We start from the raw sequence: 24244 nt of genomic DNA on the forward strand, positions 1-24244 counted from the left end.
TATTCTCGTGTTCTCTGAGCCCTTGTTCAGCAGCTGCTCTTCCAGTGACCCTGGACCTTTCTGGTTCTCAATGGCAGGGGCAAAAGCAACCCATTGTCTGGCACATATTCCCAGGGGTTTCTCCATGTTGGGATGATTCACGCACATCCTTGGGCGGGCCTCCACAGCCAGTACATAGCGGACCAATTATGTCATTGCTTCTCTGTGCCATGATAGTTCTCGACTGCGCGATGGCGGCTGGCCTGAGGGCTGGCGCACACCACCATGCCACTTCCTGGGCACCGAGTGCCCGCCTCCCAGGCATCTGCACAGCTAGGGGCCGGCCCAAAGGCTGGCACTCCCCGCCACGTGGCTTCCCAGGCTCAGGCGGCCTGCCTCCCAGGCGCCTGTGCGGCTAGGGTCCGGCCCAAAGGCCAGCACTCGCCGACGCACGGCTTCCCGGGTGCCGAGTGCCCACCTCCTGCACACCTGCGTGGCTAGGGGCCAGCCCAAAAGCCAGCACTCCCTGCCATGCGGCTTCCTGGGCAAGCTGTATCTTTCCAACTCCTGGTTTTCTTAAGTTTCAATGTTTTCTTTTAATCCTCTCAAAGTATTTTCTAATTTACATTTTGGTTACTTGTTTGATTCATTGGTTCTTTAGAGATATGTTGTTTGATTTTCATATAATGGTGAGCATCCCACTTTTGTAGTTATTTCTAATTTCATTCCATTGTGATTGGAGAATTTTTTTATATTATTTCAGTTCTTATTTTATGGCCTTGCTAGTTAATGTTGTATTCTGGAAATGTACGTGTGCAATGGAGACCATATATTCCCTCCTGTTGAATGAAGTTTTCTATAGATGCCTGTTGCCTGGTGGGAGTACAGTGTTGAAGTCTTTCTTCATCAATCTTCTGCCTGTTTGATTTGTATACTTTATTACTGAAAGCAGGGCATTGACATTTTCCAACTCTTACTGTTGAATTCTTTATTTTTCCCTTCAGTTCAATTAATTTTGTGTTTTGGTTCTCTCCTGTAGTTTAAGTGCGTACGTATTTATAACTGTCTTATATTCTTGATTCAGTGGCTTTCTTAGCATTATAAAATGTCCCTTTTTGTCTCTAGTAGCAATATTTGTTTTAAAGTCTTATTTTGTCTGATACTGTATTGGAATATCTACTTCAGTTTTCTTGCAGTTACTCTTGGTGGTATATTTTTCCATCCATTTACTTTTAGTTTACCTGTTTTTTTTAATGTCATGTCTGTCTCCTGGATGCACTATATCGTGGGATCTTTATATTTAAATCCAGTGGGGCAGTATTTGCCTTTTGATGAGATTATTTAATTCATTCACATTTTATGTTAATATTATTGGATTTGGGACTTGTTGATTTTTTTAATTGGATCCCTCACACTGAAATTTGCTTATTGAATGCTGGATATTTTTGTATTCTTATAAATATATTTGGAAATTTGTCCTAAAATACCTTTAAATTACTTGAAAGTAATTTGGTCCTTTTGAGTGTTGTTAAGATTTGTTATACAGGATTGGAGCAGTATCAGGTCTAGGGCTATTTTCTACTATTTATGTACCCTAAGAATGTCCCCTCAACCTTGAGGTTTTTCTTCTCTTGTTAAGGGCATTACTTCCTGCCCTGTGAGAGTACCCCAGTATCATCACCACTAATCCTTTCAAGTGATTATTTTTTTAAATCTTGGTCAATTTCCTCACAAATATACACTGATCACTTAAAGAGAAGGATCTTCTGAAGAGCTACAGGGTTCTTTTTTATTTCTTTGTTCTTAAGTACTTTGTGCTTCAGACACTAGCCCCCTATGTCCCTAGAATTTTAGCTCTGTCTCATCATCTTTGTGAGTCCACAGGCTTTGCCTGGATTCCCTTTTCTACACTGTGACCTGGGAGCTTTTACCACATTAAATTCTTACCACACAGGGATTGCTGTACTTTGCTGTCTCATGTTTGGTGTCTTGTAAACCATTATTTCAAATATTTTGTCAGCTTTTAGTTGTGTTAGGCTAAATTTGGTCCCTGTTATTTCATCATAGCCAGAAATAGAAGTTCGTTCATTTCAGTAAATTTTATCTTAATTTTTTTTTTTTTTTTTTACTTTAGGAGACTACCCATAAGGCCAGTATTTTATTGAGTGGTAAAATTAAAGTAGAAAATGGTCAGATTTATCAAAATCCAGTCACCTGGCTGAAGGATCTTCTGGGAGGTGACAGTTATGTGACCTGGAATTATGCTTGGAGTAAGGTGAGTCATTCTTAAATTTGTCTTTAATTTTATATTCAAATGGAAAATATGTACATATTGATGATGGAATATTTTTAAAGTCATTCTTAAATTTGTCTTTAATTTTATATTCAAATGGAAAATATGTATATATTGATGATGGAATATTTTTTAAAAGAAATATGAACCATCTCTAAGCTAGTTTTGTGCTCACGTCTCTGCTATGTATGCTACCTGCTTTCACGCACAGCTATACTTGCCAGCGTTCCTGTGAGCGTGGCTGTGCAGCTGACTGCATCTCCACTTCCTTGCTCCTTCTCTCAGCTCAGAAACTTTATTGCCCCTAATCTTCCTTTTTCCTCTCAGTAGATTTCAGGTCTTTGTGACTCCGTATGGAAAATTTGAGACCACTGATGCATTGATAATGTAGTTAATACATGTTATTATTATTCTAATAAAACAAAATCTTCCCCTCCATACAAAAGGAATGGGCAAGAAACCCAAGACTCATAGAAATTACACTGAACTCTATTTCTGCACATAGCAATATTCACAGATTGCTGAAGGAAATAGTTTTCTCAAAAAGAAGTGTTTTCATTCAGAGCCTCTCATTTCTGGCTTCTGTGTTAAAAGCCCTGTCAGTAGTGACTGACACCCTTTGATGCAGTGGTCATCTACCTCTGTGTGCCCATGACCACACTCAGGAACAGCCTTAGTGATTCACTCAAAAAAGTGTGTATCATTAGTCCTCCATTACTGTTTCAAATAATAAAAGATACTGTTAACCTCCTCTAGCCATTTCAGTCAGCCTCCAGACACCAGTAATAGGCACAGTTTGTTTTCTCTTTGTCCAGCCCCCTTTGCCCACTCCCAGTGCCAGCTTCTGCACTACCCCAAACTCCACCCCAGTTCTGCATCCTGATCTCCTAGAACAGTGGTGGGAAACCTATTGCACGCATTCTGTAGCCAGCACTTTATCTTTGAAAGCTCACCATCACTGTCCTAGACCTTTGTGGTAGTTGCTTGCAGTATGGTATTTTGGTTCCTTCTGTTATACCAGAACACTGAGTCTTTTTTACCCCATTTCTAAAATCACCAGGTCATCCACTTTCAGTTCACCCTAACTCCTTTGCTCAATCCTTTTCATGGATTCATAATTCATAATGAATGTTAATAATTAACATTTGCCAGTGAAAATCCCTTTTCACTATAAGATTTTTTTAAATTATGGTAGATTATACTGTTTTGCTGCCACTGAAATCTTTGCTCACAGCAAGGCTGTTACCGATTCCAGTAGCGTAGGTTCTTTTGACCTTGGCATCCCTGTGATGCAATGTGCCCAGTAACACTCAGTTCTCCCACTCTTTGGGTATTTCATGATTCTGCATTTCCTGCCTTTAAATAGCTGCTTTAACATCATTAGCACACACACTGTAGTAATGCCTCATTTACATATCACATTGCCTAGTGTTTTCTCATCAGCCAAGCCAATTAGACTCCTACTGTTTAGCACCCCTATGGTAGTGAAGCCAAATGCAGCCAAATATAGACATGAAAATATAGGCAGTTCTTGGCTATAAGGTATTCCTACAGATTACTGAGCAGGCTTAGATGACTTTTTAAAAAAATTATCCCTCCCCCCAAAAAAAATGAAAGTAGAGCTTTAAAAACTTCTATGAGGTACTCATGTACTTTTATTGAATACCTCAGGCTGAAAAACAACCCCAGTGAGTTTCTTACAATATTTTTAATTTCTTTTAAAATCTTCCCTTTTAAAGTTTACCCCAAAAACTGCTCCGTCCTCTTGTCTCAGAGGACCTTCACAGTCATTTCTCGATGAAAGGAGCTTTCAGCTGCACCAGTAAATGAACATATTTACTGACTAATTCTGAGAATTAGTGAGGGTGTAGGACTAGAGATGATTGGTTGTCGGGCACAAAATGCCAGAAAACTAGGTCTTGCTCTACATCAGACAGTGCAGCACAGCCACTAGACACAGATATGACTCATTCCTCCCACTGAAGTAGCTGGGTGGCTCTGCAACTTCATCAAGGGAACCTTGGTGCTTACTCTCAGCAGGCATCCCTGACTTCTCCTCCTGCCACTGCCGACCAGCTATAAGGTGTCATTCCCAAATGGCAGTGTGATCTCTGGATGAGAGGCCAAGCTACTTCCCGTTTTCAGTGTTTTAAAGTTACTTGATCTAGGCAGCAGTTTTTAATCATGGCTATACATTAGAATTACTTGGAGGGCTTTAAAAAACCACCCATGCCTAGGGGACCCCAGATCGAGTGTTTGATAGTCTGGGTCAGTGACCAGGTATCAGTAGTTAAAAAGCTTTCCAGGCAGTTCTGATCTGCACCCTAGAGTGAGAGTCATTGGCTTAGATCGAGTCATTCAGCCTTTCTAAACCTCAGTGTTCCTATACAGTATATGAAATAAAGAGTGCTAGATGACGGCTAAAGAGCCTTCCAGCTTGAAGATTGTAGGAACTGTATCTGCACTGTGTGGAATATAAATCACTTTATACAACATCTTCTTGGAGCAAGAAGATTCAATTATCCTTGTTTAGGCATTTGAAAATAGTTGTAGGTTAAGCGAAATGATAAGCCTCAAGACCAATAGGTGGCAGAACCAGAATCTGGTCTTCTGATTCTCTACACACTATTTCTTCACTTAAAACAATGGCACACAGTAGGCCCGCATTCTTTTCATTGGAAGTGGGGTTACCATGAACTTGAAGAGCACCAAGTGTCATATGGCCACCTTGATAAAGGTATGCAAAGCCTCGAGCACATGCAACAAAAATGGCCCACTTCTGAAAAAAAAATACCTTTACAGTCTGGCTGTACCCTGTATGTTCATGTACCCCAAACATGTCTGAGATCATCTAATTTCAGAAGCTGAGCAAGGTTTTGCCCTGTTAATATTGGGCGTTATTTCTTCAGATCTTACTAAAATAAAAGTTAATTGATTTAATCTCATTTGTTTCATTAAGTATGGTCCAGAAGGGCAGCTGGCTGAATCATCTACCTCATCCATACATGTACACATGCACACACACAGTGCATGCACCCTGCTCCTTCCTTAGCATGCTGTTAGGGAATCGGAACAGCCTGATGTCTGAGGAATAATGTTCCTTTTGCTATAAGAGTCTTGGGAAGAGCATCAGTGGCTTTAGAACAAAGCACACCTGCAGCTCTGCCTGTTAGAAAAGCCAGAGCACAACAACCTACAGACATCTTCACAGAAGGCAGCTTGCATTAAACGTCATTCCCTCACGTATTCTTGTTTGGGGAAGATGCCATGCCATCAGCTGTCCCTCACCAGTATGGGTTTTGGATGGCAAAGTTGCTGAGAGCACCAGAGACCATGAAGTCCAAGAACCTAACAAATGAGCCAACAGCTTTGCCTCTCTGAGTAGACATGTGAAATTTGGAGCCAGTGAAATTTTAAGAATCAGGATTTGAATTGCATACAGATGTGATGACTGTTGGTTCTTATGCTTCAGCCCGCTGGAACATGGACAACAATATGAAATGCAGTTTTCAGTTGCCCTAATGCCTGTTCACTACAAGGTCTCTTCATTAACCTAGTCAATAAATCATTCCTTCCTTGTGGAAAATGGATTTTAATTAAGTGGATTTTCTTAAAGCTATATTTTTGTATGGCTGAATTACCTCCAGTAGTGTGTGGAAGGCACTTTATACTACCACCTTATTATCCATCACTAAGTGATAAAAAAGTTACTTTTTTTTTTTCCCAGTGCTGAGGATTTAACCCAAGTCTTTGCACTAAACTATATCCCTAGCACTTTATTTTTTATTTTGAGACAGGGTCTTTCTAAATTATCCAGGATGGGCTTGAACTTGTTATCTTCCTTGTCTTGACCTCCCAAAGTATTAGGATTACAGGCACATGTCACCACACTCAGCTGAAATATACTTGTAAAGTATGAGATATAGGGTCAGACATACAAAAACTGTACTTTAATGAGTGTATAAGGTGTGTTGGGCATTGTCAGGGTGTAACATATGCAAAATACATTTTCTCATTGTTGATTGTTTGGAGAGGCATTCAGGGGCATCTCATCTCCTTTTCTTGGCAAATGAGGAAGGGTTGGCACACTGGGCAGACCAGATATGTCCCATGTTATCAAGGCTTTTTTAGTTGTGGGCTTGAGCTCAGAGGGTTTCTATGCCTTACACATCCCCTATACTTTTCTCATGCTGTTTGATTTAATGGGCCATTAGGATACCAAGTGCTTTTTGTGCATTATCTCTTTTAATACTCAGTACTTGGTAAACTGAAGGTTGTTTTACAAATGTACAAACTGAGGCTTGGAATTTAGGGATTTTTGCTTTAGCATTAGAACTTTAAATAATGCCAGCTGTGAAGTGCTGAAGTTACAAAAATAAACATGACACAGACCATATCCTCAAGCTTATGGTTAATGGAAATGAGGCACATTAAAATATAATTTTATTTAAATGGAATAAATATTGTGGCAGGAATAGGAGCACAGAAATAAGGAGAATTTAAGAATGAAACCATCCTTCATTCTACGAAAGCCTAGTGTATGGTCATTACTTAGGCTTAGCAGTTACAGGAAGACAAGGAAAGGATGTCCAATTTGAGACTTAATATTTTGCCCACATTGAACCTGCCCCCTTGAGTCCAGAATATTTTTGGCAGTTATTTGCCAGTTGCCTCAGCCTTGCCCATTCACGTACAGATACTTTTAAACTCCGGCCTTTGGAGCTGATACTAATATCTATATTCACAAACAAGAATTTTTAAATGGATGTCTAGTCCTGAAATGTTAAGGTTGCTATCTCCTTTTCTGGAAGAGTACCATTACTTGTATGACTTAATTGTATTAATCTACTATTACTTTTTTGAAGTAATAAAGTATCAGATGCTATATTAATGGTTGTTGGACAAATATATGTATGAAAGGATTAATGATATACTACAAAAATCAACAAAATTTTTTTGTAAAGGGCCAGACAGTAAATAATACTTCAGATTTCATAGGCACATAGTCTGTTTCACAACTTCTCAATTCTGTTTCTGCACAAAAGCATCCAAAAATGCTAAGGATAGCTCAGCGGAACAGCGCCTGCCTGGCAAGCACAAGGTCGTGAGTTCAATCCCCGGTACCGGAAGAAAAACAAACCAAAAATGCTAAGGAAATGAGTGTCACTTTATTCTAATAAAATGTTATTTAGACAAAGAGGTGACAGGCTGGATTTGGTCATGAGCCGTAGTTTGGTGTATTAATCAATACTTTACAAATAAATGACTATTTTCAGGAGATAGATGTATTTGTCTCTTATAGAATGTATGATTTTTCAGTTGTGTTTTAAATTATGTGCAGGTAACGTATCTTGGGAAGGAGCTTTTAAAGTATGTTTCTGAGGAAGTAGCTGGACCTCCAGAACCAGACACGGTACCTCAGCAACATCAGCCTTGTCTTGAAGGTATGTGTTGTGTTTTGCTGTGTGCTACAGACATTTTAATGATTATTGTTCAGCATATATTTTGGAAATTTTTTTCTTCAAACTGCAACAAGTTAAATAAGTGTTTATAATATACAAAGACAATACAATCAAGCATAAAACTTGCTTTAAGTGTGCCTTGCACCTGGACCAGTGACCCTGCTTAATATATCTTTATTTTTGACCTTCAGAAAACACACTTAATAATTCGATCATCACATTATGAAACGATAAAATACTCCCACCTCAAAGAAATAAAAGGTTGTGCATGATTATATGCCAAACAAAAGAGACAGCACTAGAATAATCCGATAGTGCAAGCATCATTAAAACAGAAAAGCAAAAGCTTGAGATGCTTATTAACTTTCTGTGTTTTAAGAAGGAAGGATTTTTGACCAAGTAACTTAAAAGCAAGCAAATTGGGGATCAGTGATGGCAACTGTAGTGTATGGAGAATGAAGTGACAAACTTTACACAAATACACTGTTAGAAATTTGCCAGTAAACACTGAAGTCTGAGAAACTACTTTTTGGAATAGTCAAGGAAGGTCACTTATTCCAATCATGTAAGCCCTTGTAAAGCAAGCAACATAGTATTCTATGCAATAGAACTGTTGACTGGGGTCTTCCAGGTTGGTTGTAGTCCAAAACCCATTTCTTAGTTGTGAGATAAAAAAGTACTCAAATTTACTGAGAAAGCACTGGTTTTGTTTTCCTTTAAGGAAAATTTTATAATTAATTGTTGTAATTAACAATTACAATTTGTTGTTTGGGAGTGAAAAAGTCAGTGGCATTTAGTACATTCACAGTGTTCTGCAATCACTACTTCTGTGTAATTCCAAAATACTTTCATCACCCCAAAAAGAAACCCTGTGTCCATTTAGCAGTTACTCACTATCCTTTACTAACCCCATTCCCTGGGAACCACCAGTCTGCCTCCCGTCTGAATGAGTGTCTGTATTCTGAATGTATCACATGGATGAAACCAAACACTATATGACGATCAGACTTCTTTGACTTAGTATAATGCTTTTGGTGTCAGATCTTAGAAGACCAAAATGATGATAAAAAGTCAGATGGTAAAAACTCAGGAGTTGGGGGCTGGGGATTTAGCTCAGCGGCAAAAGCGCCTGCCTGGCATGCACAAGGTCGTGAGTTCGGTTCCCGGTACCGGAGAAAAAAAAAAAAAAAAAAAAAAATTCAGGAGTTTTACCAGGCTCAGTTTTCTCTGGTGAGAAAATTCACCAGGCTCAGGAGTTTTCAGTTGGGAACAGGGACTCCATTGGCAGTTGGACACCAGGCCATGTATGCCCTGGCAGAAAATGTCTCTACATTTTACTCCTCCTAAAATTGAGAGACTGAGATTAGGGGAGGTGCACCAAATAATCTGCTCTAAAATCATAATTTTAAGGTAGCCCCAGTGTTCAGGTTGTAACATGGATATTGCTTGCTGCTTTTGACCAGGTTTATGCTGAAAAATAGGAACAAAGAGCCCATTTAAAAAGTTTTAGTTTTAGCAAAAAGAACAGGCCTATAAAGTTGGAATGAAAGAGAGCTTGGTTGCTGAAAAGACTAGAATTAAAAAGAAGCCATATACCTACATCAAGACAATAGGAGAGATGCCTTGAAGACATGAAAAATCTGAAACACTCCAAGGCATGTGAGAAATCTGAAACACTCCACTGATGTCAGGCTCAAGGTTGCCAGGCTATGAAGCTTTCAATTGAGAAGAGAACCCCAGGGCCTTTCACCCTCTGATTCCTGGTTACCATGAAATGAGCAGCTTTTCCTCTGCTATGTTTCTCTAGTATGCTGTTTCTTCATTGAAGCCAGCTGAACATGAACTGAAATGTGAACAAAAATAAACTTCTCCTTGGAGTTGTAGGTATCAGGTATTGTGTCTCAGCAGATGAGAAAGTGACTAAGAATCTCAGAATGATGGAAGAGCTTTATTCTGAATTCTTCGCAAAAGCTAATTTTACTAGTAACTGAAGTGAATGTGTTGATGGACTCTATTGTTAAAATGTGGCATGTGAACACGTTAAAGGTATGTACTGTTTGTAATTAAGAATTTTAAACATAAAAGGCCTCCTCTTTTTATTTTTGTTTCTGAGGATTTGAACCCAAGGCCTTGTTCATACTGGGCAAGGACTCTATCACTGAGCCACAAATCCAGACCTCATTATTTTTATTTTGAGTCAGAATCTCACTAAATTGCCCAGGCTAACCTCAAAAACCTACAGCCCTCCTACCCCAACTTCCCAAGTAGCTGGAGTTACGGGTATGTGCCACCATGCCTAGTTTACAACATAGACCTTCACTACCTACTGTTTAAACTTCAGAGCACGTATTACAGTGGAACATAGTGAAACTGTTTCTCTTCAAATTCTTGTTCCTTGAATTTTTCCGGGTAACATATATGAATTTCATGTAAAACTTGAAAAAGTTACAATCTTCTGCATAAATGGATTAAAATGTAGTTCTGTTGACTAAACCCTGAAGCAGCTATTATCTCAAACATCCTTTTAAGCTTTAAAATGAAGTCAGTCTATTGCATTTTCCCTCGAAATTTCACAGCTTCCTCCTAAGCCTCTTCCCATGCCTGTGCAGCTGTGTAATTTAGTGACTTTTCACTGATATTTCAGTACAAACTAGAAAAAAAAGAGTATTCCCAAACTTCTGTGTAATTTGTGCTTATTATATATGGACATATTTTCACACATTTACTTTAAAATGTCCTTTTAGCATATATCACATTTTACTGTTTACTTGGAATCTAATTTTACGTATTTATGTTTATGCCACCATAGTACCAAGATACTCTATAAAGTCTTTCTTTTCCCACACCATCACTCAAGACATACTAATTACATATTCTATGGAGACCTAGCATCATCTGCTCCTTTGAAAATAGAACATGCTTTTCCAGCTTTAATACAATGGTATTTGACCTCCGGGTAATCTGTTGTAAGTAAACGACTTTAAGGACAGTTTTCTTCATCTGGATGCCATTACTATGCTTCCTTTCTCCGCAAAAGTATATGCAGCAGAACATATCCGCAGGTGCTTCTCTTTGATGTGGCTGAGAACAAAAACCTAAGGAAGATGGGTTCCTCATAACAGAGCAGAGGGTGTTTATTTCAGCTCTTGTTTACATCTGATGGTCTTTTTTCTTCTTACAATCATGATTTTTTCATTCTGTCATGATAACACTCCTTTGACCTAATTCATAACATAGAGAATACACCTACTAATAAGGGAGGAACAAGAAGGAAAAACACCTGCCATGTCACAGTCCCATGCTAGGTTATGTTGCTTATATTAGATTATTAGGAGGGTTTTTGCCTTCTCTTTTTGGGGCTGGGGATCACAAATGCTGGGCAAGCACTCTGTCACTCAGCTATGCTGCCAGCCCTTTTTAAAATTATATTTTGAGACAGGATCTACTAAGTTGCCCAGCCTAGCCCCAATCTTTCGATCCTCCTACCTCAGCCTCTGGAATGCCTGAGATTACAGGCTTGCAACACCATACCCAGCAGGAGCTTCTTTTTAGTAGGATTTTGAAGTTCTTCCTGCACTACCAAATGCACAAAAACCTGAAGACATTATATATAAAATGTAGTACTCTAAACCCTACAGCTTAATAAACCTTTAGATTTTAGTATTACCCCCTTAAATGAAAGCCTACATAGTTTTAAACTTACAAATAACTATACTTCAGGTGTATCTCTTCATTATAGTAGAGTTTTCGAAGATTGTTTTTGATCTCAATACAAATCTATATCAAATTATTAATTTGCATTTAAATATTAACTCATGTAATACTCTAATGATAACATTTACTCTGTGGGTCCTTTTTTCATTTAAAAGGACATTGGACCTTACATTAAAATAGCCATAATAAAGTTTTCCCCCTAACCATCCATAACTAGAAAGGATATACATTTTACCATCTACAGAAATAATTGTTAAAAATCATTTTATTTGACTGGAATTATATTTCTGATTCATCACTGTGGTATCATAAAGATACTTGATCTTTGTCCCTGGTTCCTGGCACAGAGCTCCTAAAGCCCTTGAGCATTTCCAGCTGATAGAGGGATAAGGGCATCTTTTTCTAATGAGAAGCTCTTGGCTGGCCCCTGGATAACTTCAGAATGGGGAGCGGTCACCAGAAAGACCAAGCTTTGATTAGAAGGTTTATCTTTCAGTTCTACCCTCTAGCCTCCAAGAAGGAGAGAAGAGCCAAAAATGGAGTTAATTACCAGTGGCCACCCCTGTCTAATGAGACTGCCATAAAAACCATCAAAAAGATAAGGTTTAGAGAGCTTTAGGGAAGACACTGAGGTGTGGGAAGGGTGGCATCCCCAGAGAGGACATGGAAGCCTCTTGCCATATGCATTTCTTCTGATTGTTTCTTGGGGTTTTTTTCCCTCTTTTTGAGACAGGGTCTCGCTATGCCGTTCGGGCTGGCCTTGAGCTCACTTTGTAGCCCAGGCTGGTATCAAACTCACAACAACCCTCCTGCCTCTCTGATTGTTTCTGAGTAGTAGTATTATAATAAAGTAGTAATACTAAGTAAAATACCTTCCTGAATTCTGAGTCATTCTAGAAGATTCTCCTCCGTGCGTTGTTGTGGAAACTCTCCAATTTAAGTCAAATTAAATAGAAATGTAGTTAATTCAGGACTTAATAATTGCAGCTGGTATTTTATGTGAAGGCAAACTTACAGGATCAAGCCCTCAAACTTGTGGAATGTGATACTTAGCTCTTGGTAGTATGAACACTAAATGTTATTGCAGAGCACTTAGACTAGCTTTAAAAATATCTAAGTTAACATAAGAGAAAAGGTTTATTTTGGTTTTGGACATTCTAGTCATTGCTTAGGGCATAAGCAAGACAACATATCATGGGGAGAACATATGGAAAACAACACTGCTCACCTCGTGGTCAGGAGCCAAAAGAGAGAGAAAGGGTCCAGGCTTCCACAGTCTACTTTGGGGCACATCCCTGGTGATCTAAGGACTTCCCCACAGGCCCCACTTTCAGAGGCTCCATCAGCTCCCAGTACCATCACCCTGGGGACCAAACTTTTGTAACATTCAAATTACAAACAACAGCATGCTACTAGCTGGTGTCAGAGAAGTGGATAAGTGGATGGTGATTCAGGAAAGAATACACACATTGGCTGTCAGAATGTTTTGAGTAAAAACAGCCCCTTAGAATAAGGGGATGTATGTATAAGTATAATCATTTCTTTATAACCAAGGGAAGCCAATTTCCATGCCGTAATCTTAATAAAATACAGAGTATTTAGTTTGTAAGAACAAGTCCAAGAAATGTGACTTTGAAAATTTTAGGTTAAAAATGATGCTCATGTACAAGAATGAACTGGCCTAGGCATAGTTTATGGATGATGAAACTCTAAGCTGTAGAGTCACAATGGGTTAAATGAAAACAGTTCATAGATTAATGATGTTCCAGAAGTGAACCATCAGTCAGAAGTACAAATCTGATTTGTTTGTGTTCTACTAAGTAAAAAAAAGGGAATATTAGAGGAAAAAAGCAAAAACAAAAATGATTTTATTAGTGCATGTTTGCAGTACATAATGATGACGTTCATCAAGGGGAGCTGGTGCATGTACAGAGAGCGCACATCTTAACCCCTTTTACGTCTCATCCCTTTCCCTTACCTTCCCTCCCCCATCCATCTTTTAGTCCCTTCCCCACTTGCAAAAGACCTATCTCCCTATTTCCTGTTACCCTTTATTTTGCTTTTTAGATTATTTATACTTTGAGTTTCTCCTATAAGAGAAACCATGTGCTATTTAACCTTCTGTGTCAAATTGATTTTATTTAACCTTATTATCTCACAGTGTATCCATTTCCTACAAATGACTCATTTATCTTTCTTTATAGCTGAGTAGTAGTCCATTGTGTACAAATACATTTACTTTATCCATTCATCTGTGGATAGACATATATATCACATCCAAGATTTAACTATAATGAATTGTGCTGCTATAAACATGGGCATGCATATATCAATATAATGTGAAGTCTTTAACTCTTTGGGGAAGATACCTGGAGAGATTGTAGCTGGATAGTTTTTTGAAGAATCTCCATATAGATTTCAATAATAGCTGTACTAGTTTACATTCAAACTAACAATGTAGAAAGGGTCCTTTTTCCCCACAGCTTCACCAGCTTTTATTATAAAAGAAATAGCTATTATAAAAGAATGGCTACTGCCATTCTTTCTGGAGTAACATGGAATCTTAGTGTTTTCTTGATTTGCATTTCTCTAATAGCTAGAGATGTTGAAGGTTTTTCATGTATTTATTGGCCATTTATAATCCTTCTGAGAAACATCTACTTACTTCAGTTGCCCATTTTTTGATTGGGTCTTTTACTTGGGGGATCTAATATTTTTGAGTTCTTAATTCTAGATATTGAATATCTATCTGAGGAGTATCTGCAAAAATTTTTCCCATTCCATAGGTTGTCTCATCATTCTGTTGGTGGTTTCCTTTCTTTCTTTCTTTCTTTCTTTTTTTTTTGCTGTGCAGAAGCTTTTTAATTTTTTCCCCTCCCTTCCTCTCAACCCTCTTCTCCTCATTTACAAAACTTTGTTTCTATTTTATCCTTCTTTTCTCATTTTTTCTTTTCCCTTCCTTCCTCCCCCACCACTCACTAGTTCCCCTTTCCTTTTCAGCAACTTCTTCCCATTTCCCCATATATCTTGTACAATTTGGTTTTTATGTATCTGATTTATTTCACTTGAGTTTGGTCTCAAGGTCTAGAGTTAGCAATAAATGTCTAGTTAGCAGTAAATCTAATTAGCAATAAATGTCTCAAGTTTATCCTTCTTTATGGCCGAGTAGTACTCTGTTATATTAAAAAAAAAAAAAAAAAAAAACATCTTTTTTATCCATTCATCAATTGATGGGCATTTGGGTTGTTTCCAAGATTTAGCTACTACAAACTGTGCTGCTGCAAACGTGGGTTCACATACAACACTATGTATGGTGTGATGCTTTTTATTCTTTCAGGAAAATACCCATAAGGGGAATAGCTGGGTCAAATGGCACCTCTAGTCCTATTTTTTTGTGGAATCTCCACACTGATTTCCACAGTGGTTGCACCACTCCACACTCCCAACAACAGTAGGGAAGGATTCCCTTTTCCTCACAGCCCCACAAGCAGTTGTTATCGATTGATTTTTTTTTTTTTATAACAGCCATTCTTTCTAGAGTGAGATGGAATCTCAGTATTGTTTTTATTTGCATCTCTCAAATGATCAGTGACATTGAACATTTTTTCATATATTTATTTGTCATTTGTACTTCTTCCTCTGAGAAGTGTGTATTCACCTCAGATGCCCATTTTTGGATTGAGTCTTTGAATTTAAGGGATCTGATTTTTTTCAGTTCTTTATATGTTCTAGATATTAGTCTTTTGCCTGAGGAACAATTAGCTAAAATTTTTTCCCACTCTGTGGGTTGTCTTTTCACTCTGTTGATGATTTCTTTTGCTGTGCAAAAACTTTTTAATTTTATAGAATCTTATTTGTTGATTCTTGGTTATTTCTTGTATATTTCAGGATTCTGTTCAGAAAGTCCTTGCCTATGCCCATGTCTTCAAGATTTTTACCCATTTTATCTTCCAGTTTTACTATTTAGTTCTTTGATCCACTTTGATTTTAGTTTAGCACATGGTGATTCAGTCATCTTCATAAGGCAGCTAGTTTTCTCAGCCCTATTTGTTGAAAAGGATGGCTCTCCTACAGTATATGTTTTTGGGCCCTTTGTTAAGGATCAGGTGGCTAAATGTGTCTGTGGAGTCATTTCTGCAGCCTCTGTGCTGTTCCACTGATCTACATGTCTCCTTTTGTGCCACTACTATGATGTTTTTATCACTGTATCATATCACTGTAACATATCAAAGTGATATGTTTATATCACTTTGTAATATAATCTGAAGTTCAAAATTGTGATAACTCTTGCCTTGCTTTTATTGCCGAGGATTGCTTTTAATATTCTGGGTATCTTCGGGTCTCATATGAATTTTAGGATTGTTTTTTCCAGTTCTCTGAGGAATGCTTCTGGTATTTTAATTGGGATTACATTAAGTCTATATATGAGTGTGTGGCCATTTTGACAGTATTGGTTCTGCCTACTCAGGAACAGGGAATATCTTTCTGTTTTCTCATGTCCTCTTTGATCTCTTTTTCTAGAGTACTGTAGTTTTTATTATAGAGGTCTTTAACTTTGTTGGTTAGGTTAATTCCTAAATATTTAATTTTTCTTGAAGCTATTGCAAATAATATTACTCTCCTAAATTCTTTTCCAGTGGGTTCATTGTTGGTGTACAGGAATACTACTGGTTTTTGTGTGCTGATTTTGTATCCTGATAAACGCTAAATACATTATTTCTAAGAGTCTTTTGGTGGAATTTTTTGGGTCATCTATTTAAAAATCATGTCATCTGTAAATAACAAGTTTGAATTCTTTTTCTATATGTATCCTTTTAAAAATTTCAAGTACTATATTGAACTGGAGTGGTGATAGTAGACATCCTCATCTTTTTACTGATTTTAGAGGAAAACCTTTCAATTTTTCCCTATTTAATATGATGTTGCCCATAGGTGTGTCATAAATGGCTTTTATCAGATATAATGCCCTTCATTACCTGTTTTCTTCAAGATTTTTGTCATGAACAGATGTTGAATTTTAGGAAAAGGAGTTTCTGTATCTGTTAAGAAAATCATGTGACTTTTGTCCCTGCTTCTGTTTGTAATATATTACATTTATTGCATTGTGTATGTTGAACCATCTTTGAATCTCTGGAATGACACATACTTGGTCATGATGTATGATCTTTTTAATGAGTTGCTACATTCTGTTTGCCAGTATCTTGTTGAGGACTTTTGCATCTATGTTCTTTAAACAGATTTTCCTGTAGTTTTCTTTCTCAGTTGTATCTTTATCCAGTTTGGGAATCAAGGAATGACTGATTTCTTGGCTGGCTTTCAGGAATGACTTTGGCAGTGCCCAATCCCTTTCAGTTTCGTTGAAGACCTTCAAGAGTATTGGCATTCGCTTTTGCCTGAGGTACTTGTAGAATTCAATGGTGGACCCTTCAGGTCTTGGGCTTTTCTTGGTTGGTAAATTCTTTATTACTGCCTTAATTTTATTACCTGTTACTGGATTATTTGGGGTTTTTATATCTTCCTGATTCAATTTTGGTAATTTAATATGTATCTAGCAATCTGTCCATTTCTTCTGGCTTCTCCAATTTATTGGAGTACATGTTTTTGAAATAGTTTTTAATAATCTGGATTTCAGTGGTGTCCATTGTCACTTCATGGATTTGTTTCCAGTTACACTGGTATAGGTTCTTCCTTCCTTCCTTCCTTCCTTCCTTCCTTCCTTCCTTCCTTCCTTCCTTCCTTTCTTTCTTTCTTTCTTTTTTCTTTTTTCTTTGGTAAGATTGGCTAAGGGTTTGTATATTTTATTCATTTTTTATATGAACCAACTCATTGATCCTTTCTATTATTTTTTAGTCTCCATTTCATTAATTTCTGCTCTAATCTTTGTATTTTCCTTCCTTGTACTAGCTCTATATTTGGATTATTTTTGTTTTTCTAGGACCTTCAGGTGTAGCATTAGATTTTTTTCTGATGTGAATATTCATAGTTATAAATTTCCCTCTTAGGGAGTCCCTCATTGTGTTCTATAGGTTCTAATATGTTCGACTGGCATTTTCTGTTGATTCTAAAGACTAATTTCTTCCCTGATTTTTTTTTTTTTGTGACCCACTGACTATTCAAAAGAATGTTTAATTTCTGTGTGTTCACATAGTTTCTGTTGTTTCTTTTTCCACTGATTTCTAGTTTCATTGTTCTGGGCATGCTAACTGTGGGCCTCTTCCTCTGTGCCAAGATCTAACCACTGCCATTAATTTGCAGAAGGGAGGGTGCATTGTAATTGGCCCAGTACCTAGTTCTCCAGAAATGAACTGCAGTATTGTTGACACAAGAAAAAACAGATATTGGCATAGAGTAAAAACCAGTTAATAACAACTACTGTGCCACACTGGTAATAGTAATGAAATCAACAACAATAGTCAAAGACAAACTGGATATTGACATATACCATAAGAACCGATAAAAGCTACCAGTGTACCAATTTTAACAATAGAAAAGAAATCTATACCTATAGTATAGACACAAAGACAAATCAAATAGAGACATACAATAAATACAAAACTCAAAAACTATACCATTAACAGTGGAATTCAACAATAATAGCAGAGTCTACTAAATAATTAAAAATTAATAAATCTTAACAGTAATAGTAAAAATTTGGAGTAGGCAGAGAAAGGAAAAATGAATGAAAATTTGAAGAATAAAAGGAAGATGAAAAGAGAGAAAAGTAAATGAAAGGATCCTATCAAAGAGCAAAAAAAAAAATAATACAATTAGGCAAAATTAAAAAGAACAAATAGGAAGTGCTGGCCATGGAGGTGCACACCTGTAATCCCAGCACACTCCAGAGGCTGAGGCAGAAGGATCACTGCAAGTTTGAGGCCAGCCTGGGCTACGTAGTGAGTTCAAGATGAGCCTGAACTATGTGGTAAGACCCTGTCTACAAACAAACAAACAAACAAAAAGAAAACTAGCAAAATAAAGAGAAGAAAAGCAAAAAGCTCAAAAACCAATGAAAAAAAGAGAAATGAGTAAAAATTTCTCTGTGTTTTTGAGTGAGTGGCTTCTTCTAAGAGTTTGTAGTTACAGTGTAATCCACCAGATGTGGCAAGGGATAGTGACCTGTTTTGTTTCTACATTAACGTTATTCTGCATGAATGCTGAATCCCACCTCGCTTTTCCAGCTGGGGGTGGCTGGTCAGTGTCTGCTCTAGGGCTATAGTCAACTCCAGTGGCTCCCAGTTTCCATGCTCCTGTGTGTGTCCCAAGTCACAGCTTTCTCCACCTTGCTTACAGCCTGTGGGTTTGTGAAGTGCTCCCCTTCTCTACTTCAGAGGCCCCTGTGTCTATACAACCCAGGCTGTGGCCCCTGTGTCTATACAACCCAAGGTGTACCCCTAATCACACTGACAGATAGGGAAAGCAAACAGACCACTGAGGTCTGTTTAGATGCAGGCAGAGGACTGGGATGGGGTCAAGCAGTCCCTTAGAATTAATTCCAGCTCTTCAAATTAGGTGTTCATATTATCAGATATAAGCATGCAAAATTGATCAAAATAATTTTTGTTTGTTTGTTTTTTCCGGTACCAGGAATCGAACTCACAACCTTGCACTTGCCAGGCAGATGCTGTGCCGCTGAGCTAAATCCCCAGCCCTGATCAAAATAATTTAAAAAGAAGAAAAAAATTAAGCATTAACTGTACCTTTCGGTAGACCAATAGAAATCAGTAAATCATTTGTCCCAGTGAAGACAACAATATGCAACATAACAACCATTGAATTGAAAAAAAAAAAAAAAAAAAAAAAAATTAATTCCAGCTCTTTCAGGCCCAGCATCCCCTGAAAACCACACACACCTGGCCTGGCTTGTCACCAAAAGAAGGCAGGACTCCAGGTCATTCCTGGCCTGCGCTTGGCTTCTCAGAGCGTCCATGTCTAGCCCATACCCTCTGTGTGACAGTCTTTTGTGGCCATCTACCACCTAATCACTGTGATATGGTAATTCCAGAAACCCTGAAGTGTCATTGTTTTGTAGGTATTCTGTAGCTCAGTCTTAAACAGTTAATCCCTTTCCCAGTGCCCCTAATTAAACACTTGAATATGGCAGGTGCTGCACTGGATTTTTTGTCCAACTCTAGCCTTCCATCAGCAGACAGGCCCCCTCCTTAGAGCCAGGGCTAGCAGTTCAGCCTGCTTCATTCTTTTCTCTGTATTATGCTCCATTTGTACAGCTTCTCTGTATTTCTTAGTTTTCCTGTCAGCTTCCTCTCAATTCCTGAAGATCTACATTTTTTGTTCACCAAGTTTCTTTTGCAGGTGTCTCAATTCCAGGTTGTGGAGAAGCTGTATTTTGCTCCTGGGCTTTACTCCACCATTTTTCCTTCCTCAAGTAAAAATAATAGTTTACCTAAATTAGCATGTCATTTTGAGGTATTAATTTAGGCAAGTAGATAACATTAATAGTTGCATGTGCCCATTATTTTGCATAGTAATGAATCTAACAGTAAAGTGTTTTATTTGTTTGTTTGTTTTGTCTTTTTGAGACAGAGTCTCACTATGCAGTTCAGGCTGGCCTTGAGCTCACTTTGTAGCTCAGGCGGGTCTCTGGTTTCTTTTTTTTTTTTGTACGGGGAATCGAACTTGGTACCTTGCGCTTGCCAGGCAGGCGCTTATATCATTGAGCTATATCCCCAGCTCTCAGGCTGGTCTCAAACTTGCAACGATCCTCCTGCCTCAGCTTCCCAAGTGTTGGGATTCCAGGTGTGCGCCACCACACCTGGCTGAACAGTAAAGTTTAAGTAGACTTGTAGAACAGCTAACATTTTGTAATATTACTTGAGGAAGATTTATTTCTCCCCATCTCATCTATGAGCCAAACAGTTCCTTAGCTACGTAGTCTGTGCTGGAGGTGAGGAGCAGTGAGAAGAGACAAGCATCCACATAGATGGTTATTTTCCTAGTTGTGTTGAATGTGCTACTGTTCAGAGATTTTATTTACACATCCTAGAGGCTCTTTGCTTTGCTTAGGCAGTCTACCGCAAGTATAAATGAAAATGAAAGGGATAAGGGATTCTAGACCCTAATTAAATAGACTGACTGCATTCACAGTGATGGAAAAATCCTTTGTCACAAAGCTACAAGTGTGTGTCATTGGTTATTGTAAAAAAATAATTATTTGACCTAAGAAGAGATTAAGTGACTTCTCGGGGTTCTAATTTTTTTCCTTCCCATTCACAAAAATTCTTCAGTGAAAGAATTTCTTTTAATTATCCCCTTGAGGCCTCAGAGCTAGGTAGTGTGTGGGCTCTTTAAGCACTGTTCCACTGAATCACCTTCACAGTAAGGGCTGTTACTGTTACAGGGAGAAATAAATATATTGTCAGACTGTTTCTCATTTTAGAGTGTTTTACCTGTCAGATTATACTGGTGCGGATCACAATAGCATAATTTTTCTAAGATCTTTTAGATTACTAGTGGACTGTATTAGTTAGCTTTCTATTGCTGAGATAAACTACCCAGGCATACACAATATAGAAAAGGACAGGTTTATTTTAGTTCACAGTTGCAGGGGTTCAGTCCATACTTGGTTGGCTGTAAGGCAGAAACATCGTAGTAAAAGAGCATGGTGGAGGACAGGTGCTAACTTCATGGCACCAGAAGCATAGCACAGGAAGAGCAAGAGCAAGGAAGGGGCTGCATAGGCCCTTTGAAGGTGTGCCCGAGTGGCTTCTTCCTCCTACTATTCCCACCTCCCATTAACCGCCCGGCTAAGGGACTCATCAGTGGACACACCTCTCTCAGCCCAATTCTAAACTTTGCTACATTGGGAATAATTGCCTTTAGCATGTGAGTCCTTGAACCATACTTCATACTTAAACCATAATACAGAGCCAAAACAAAATCTCCTACAAAAGATACTGAATTTAAACATTTTACATGCAGTATCTGAATCTCACTGCTTCATTCCTTCTTTCATCCTCATTTCCCCAAAATACCTGTCAGAGCTAAAATGGAAGCAAAACTGTAGTGTTGGAGAGCTTTCAGTTTGGAGCAGAGCTCTTCATGACCTGCTTACAGTCCTTCTATCTGTATCTTTTTTCTTGAGCCCAAAGCTTAGCAGAAGTAGTAATATCCTCCTGTTAAGAGAATAGACTGGATTTGTGGGAAAATTTCTGCTTAAGTTTCATTATATAACAGTATATTGGGCATTACAATGAATTATCAAATCAAGAAAATAAGGTATAAATCTGTTTCCTAATTAAATTCAAGTGTCAAAAGGTGCATCCAGCTAGGCAGCCAGGTGTGCTGGCACACCTCCCAGCACTTGGGAGGCTGAGATAGGAGGATCACCATGAGTTCAAGGCCAGCCTGGGCTACTTAGTGAGTTTGAGGCCAGCCTGAACTGTATAGCAAGACCCTGTCTCAGAGAGACAGAGAGAGAAAGAGAGGAAGAAGGAGGAGGAGGAGAAGAAAGGGAGGGAAGGAGGGAGGGAGCAAGGAAGGAAGGAAGGAAGGAAGGTGCTTACATGATGAAACTAAAACAGCTTGGGTGAAATTAAATACGTAAAGCCTATTTCTGAGGGTTTTTCTTGAGAGAATAGTGTTCCCTATACCAACTTTTGTGGGATGGGTTTGTTTCAGAAAGTGTATAAAACACAAAGCTTTTATATGTGAACTTTGTGTAAAAAGTTTAAATCCTTCATATTATGAGCAACAGTTGAAAACCCTGCACAGACTGGCATAAACCTCCAAACAGGGACGTTGATGCATATACACAAAAGGCCAGGAGTACATTAGGCTTTTCCCAGGCTTCAAACAACATGACTAAGTACCCAGTTTCTCTCCTCTCAATTTCTCTTTTTCCTCACTTTGGCCCTATCCTAACAGCATTTTCTTCTAATCCCAAGGCTACATGCTTGCAGATTCAAGTTAGAGAAGAACGTATATACGACTCCCAAAAGACCCCACAGAATTTTAGTGCATCTGTCTTCCTTCTGGATGGGTCATGTTCTCATGTTGACTCAGTGCCTGCTCACCAACTGGCTCAGGTCTAATTAAATCATGAGGTTGATACATCTCCACCAGGAGGACAGGGGCCAAGAATGGGGAAGCAGACAGTCACACAGAGGCAAATCAGGGTGGGTCACCAGGGGAAGTTTACATGGATACTGCCCTGCAGATAGCTAATTCTACAAAATATTTATATCGCTGAGGAGCAGAGCTCTTGGACTAATGTGTTATGGCCTAATAAAACCACCTGGTTGAGGTCATACTTGTATCAGTACTATGTATGGAATAAGGTTCACTTTGCTGAATGTTGAATAGCTTGTTTAGCCAATGACTGAGGCTGTCAGGAAGCTTAAAGAAACCAGTCTTAGGATCATTGACCCTGTAGACAAGTAGAGCCAGAAGCACTTCCTTGATCACCGACCCTCTCCTCAAAGAAATGAAAGTCTGGAGAAGCCATGTAACTTGCTTGACATCATAACGCCAGATCATTCATCTTCCAGCCTTGTCAGTAATAATAATAGTGTTAATAATAGCAGTTCATATTTATTATTTGCCACATGCTAGGCAATATGCTAAGCATTGCATGTGCAAAATCTCATTTAATCTTCACAGTTGTCCTTTTTTTAATTTACTGGCAATAAAGGCAGAGAGGAGCTTGTTTAGCTGTCTTCAAACGTGTACCCATCCTCTTCCACTTGTTATTTTAGGTTGCAAACAGGCCCCTCTTTCCCAAGGTCAGCAGGTGCTGGTTTATTGCTTTGTCTCAGGTACAAAGAAATGGAATGAGTGAAGAAGGCCCTGATCACAGAACCTATTGTGTGTGCCCTCGTGTAGCCCTCACTAGATTGCAGGGTTTATAATGATTACATTTACATCTAACATCGTACAAGGCAGTCTTTAATTTCCTTCTGTCTTTACACAGGTACTTCCAGAGAGTCAATGCAAAGCATTCCTTATTATTTACAAATCAATGAAATACTTTTAATCAACGATCAAGAATTTCTTCCATGCCATTTAATGGATCAACACTGGAAGTTCTATGTGGAATGTGAGGAACTAACGTTCTAAAGAAACTTTGTTTTCTTAATAATTTTTTTAGTATTTGTTCATGTTATCAACAAACCTTCATCTTTTACCTTGTGTGGTGGACTTGTTTAACATATACTTTATATGTTGCAACTCTTTAAATGTTATTTTGCCATTGAAATAAAGACAGTTCTGAACTAGACTGTCTTGGCTCTCTGGGTTTCCTTTTACTAACATAAACTTGCAACTAACCTTCTAGCAACACTTCTACCTTTGTATTAATGACAGTTGTTCCTTAAGGAAAATAAGGACACAAGCAAGAGTGATTCAATGGATAATTGGCCCAGAAAAGACTCAGGTAAAGTGAGTCTGCTGAAAACAAGAACTTCAAGGCCCAAGGTCTCTTCCCCATATACTTTGATATTTATCTCAAAAATTAAAATTATGACTGAAATTTATGTTGAGTTTCATAAAATTTAGTGTAGATAGAATTAAAACTGTGCTTAGCCTTAGAACAAAGAATGAATTGAGGGCTTATTTGGAATTTTTAAAAACATACTTCACCTTTGACTTTTGTTATATTGTAATAAAGATTAAAAAACAAAAATATATTAAAGGTCTCTGCCCTCCATGTACCTGGTGCAGCCAGGGGATACTGGCTCAGACGACCCATGAACCACTAACACCAGGCTTTGTGTTGGTCCCTCTCCACACAAACTGACCTCCTGGAGGATATAGAAACAGGCAGTACATGATCACCACCAGT

At 38.3% G+C, this 24244-nt stretch overlaps 1 protein-coding gene across 1 annotated transcript in view; it reads left to right on the forward strand.

Moving 5' to 3' along the window:
- The window catches only part of Ankrd31 (ankyrin repeat domain 31), a 164505-nt gene extending 140878 nt beyond the window's left edge, over positions 1-23627 (forward strand). Inside the window, exons 22-24 of the mRNA XM_013514798.1 lie at positions 2114-2254; positions 7614-7716; positions 23375-23627. Coding sequence (XP_013370252.1) covers positions 2114-2254; positions 7614-7716; positions 23375-23520 — 390 coding nt within the window. The 3' untranslated portion in view covers positions 23521-23627. The remainder of the gene's footprint in view (positions 1-2113; positions 2255-7613; positions 7717-23374) is intronic.
- Positions 23628-24244: the final 617 nt, after the last annotated feature.

This window comes from Chinchilla lanigera, unplaced genomic scaffold, assembly GCF_000276665.1.
Source record: "Chinchilla lanigera isolate Chin_1 unplaced genomic scaffold, ChiLan1.0 scaffold00024, whole genome shotgun sequence".
In the NCBI taxonomy this organism is placed as follows: Eukaryota; Metazoa; Chordata; class Mammalia; order Rodentia; family Chinchillidae; genus Chinchilla; species Chinchilla lanigera.